The sequence below is a fragment of the Austrofundulus limnaeus genome, unplaced genomic scaffold, assembly GCF_001266775.1.
Source record: "Austrofundulus limnaeus strain Quisiro unplaced genomic scaffold, Austrofundulus_limnaeus-1.0 Scaffold646, whole genome shotgun sequence".
Taxonomy (NCBI): Eukaryota; Metazoa; Chordata; class Actinopteri; order Cyprinodontiformes; family Rivulidae; genus Austrofundulus; species Austrofundulus limnaeus.
Genome location: NW_013953048.1, coordinates 15,497 through 16,535, shown reverse-complemented (window position 1 = coordinate 16,535; position 1,039 = coordinate 15,497). Strand labels below are relative to the sequence as shown.

General features: G+C 36.9%; 1 protein-coding gene across 1 annotated transcript in view; it reads left to right on the top strand.

Annotated features, from left to right (window-relative positions):
* Positions 1-1,039, top strand: part of LOC106531518 (nebulin) — a gene marked incomplete at its 3' end in the record, with an annotated part of 76,783 nt that overhangs the window by 63,154 nt on the left and 12,590 nt on the right. The window contains 2 exon segments of the mRNA XM_014027397.1: positions 518-625; positions 711-815. Of these exon segments, the coding sequence (XP_013882851.1) occupies positions 518-625; positions 711-815 (213 nt within the window).

Below are 1,039 nucleotides of genomic sequence, written 5' to 3'. Positions count from 1 at the left end.
GTAAAGTACAGATAACCAAAAATTCTACTTAAGTACAGTAACAAAGTATTTGTACTTAGTTACTGTACAACTCTGGTAATAATTTAAATTAAGCACTGCAACATTACACATGCACAGACGATTATAGATGTTCCAGATTTGGTGAAAAAAGCATCWGTTAAAAAAGGCACATACGGTATATAATTTAAGATTACTCTGCTAACATTTGTAAACCRGTTATTTTCAAGGCTTTAACCTYAATTTGCAAAAATGGTTCAAGGATTTATATATATCTATCAAGCTAAAAAATCATTTCTTCTTACCGTGTTTCTTTTATTTTTCCAGAACCTGTACAAAGAGGCCAACAGAAAATCCATGCCCACTGGATACTCCCTGCCTAACGACACGCCGCTCATCAGGCAGGCTAAGATKAACCGTGTCGTCACCAGCAACGTGAGTTTGATCATTCTGCACGTTCATTTCACAGCAGTGAAGCATTTATAATGTCAGTAATCTCTGCCGACTCTAATGTCTGCAGGCCAAGTACAAGGAGGCCTATGAGATGACGAAGGCTAAGGGTTACACTCTTCATCCCGAGGGTGTCAACTTTGTCGGTGCAAGAAAGGCTCACAAGATTGTCAACGATGTGAGCAAACATTCTGCCTGCGTTGTTCAGGAGGACACATCATCATTCTGTGATAACTTCATTTCATTTTTCTTTGTCTGCGCAGCGTCTGTATCGCGAGTTGTACCATAAGCAAAAGGACAAGATCCACACGACCTACGATACCCCCGACATCAAACAAGTCAAGATGAACCAAAAGAACCTCAGCAACGTACGACACTGTTAACACACAAATAATACTGCTCATGTTTATGAGTGTGTGTATGTGGTGCCGTTTGTAAAGTTACACAGTCAAAAATTACCACAATATTTGTGTTTTATTTAAACTTTTATAAGATAAAAAGAACAGATTATTTTTCAAAGTCAGTTTTTCACCATATGATTCATACATTTATAAATGTCATAGTTTATAAACTAAATATTTAACTTACAAAT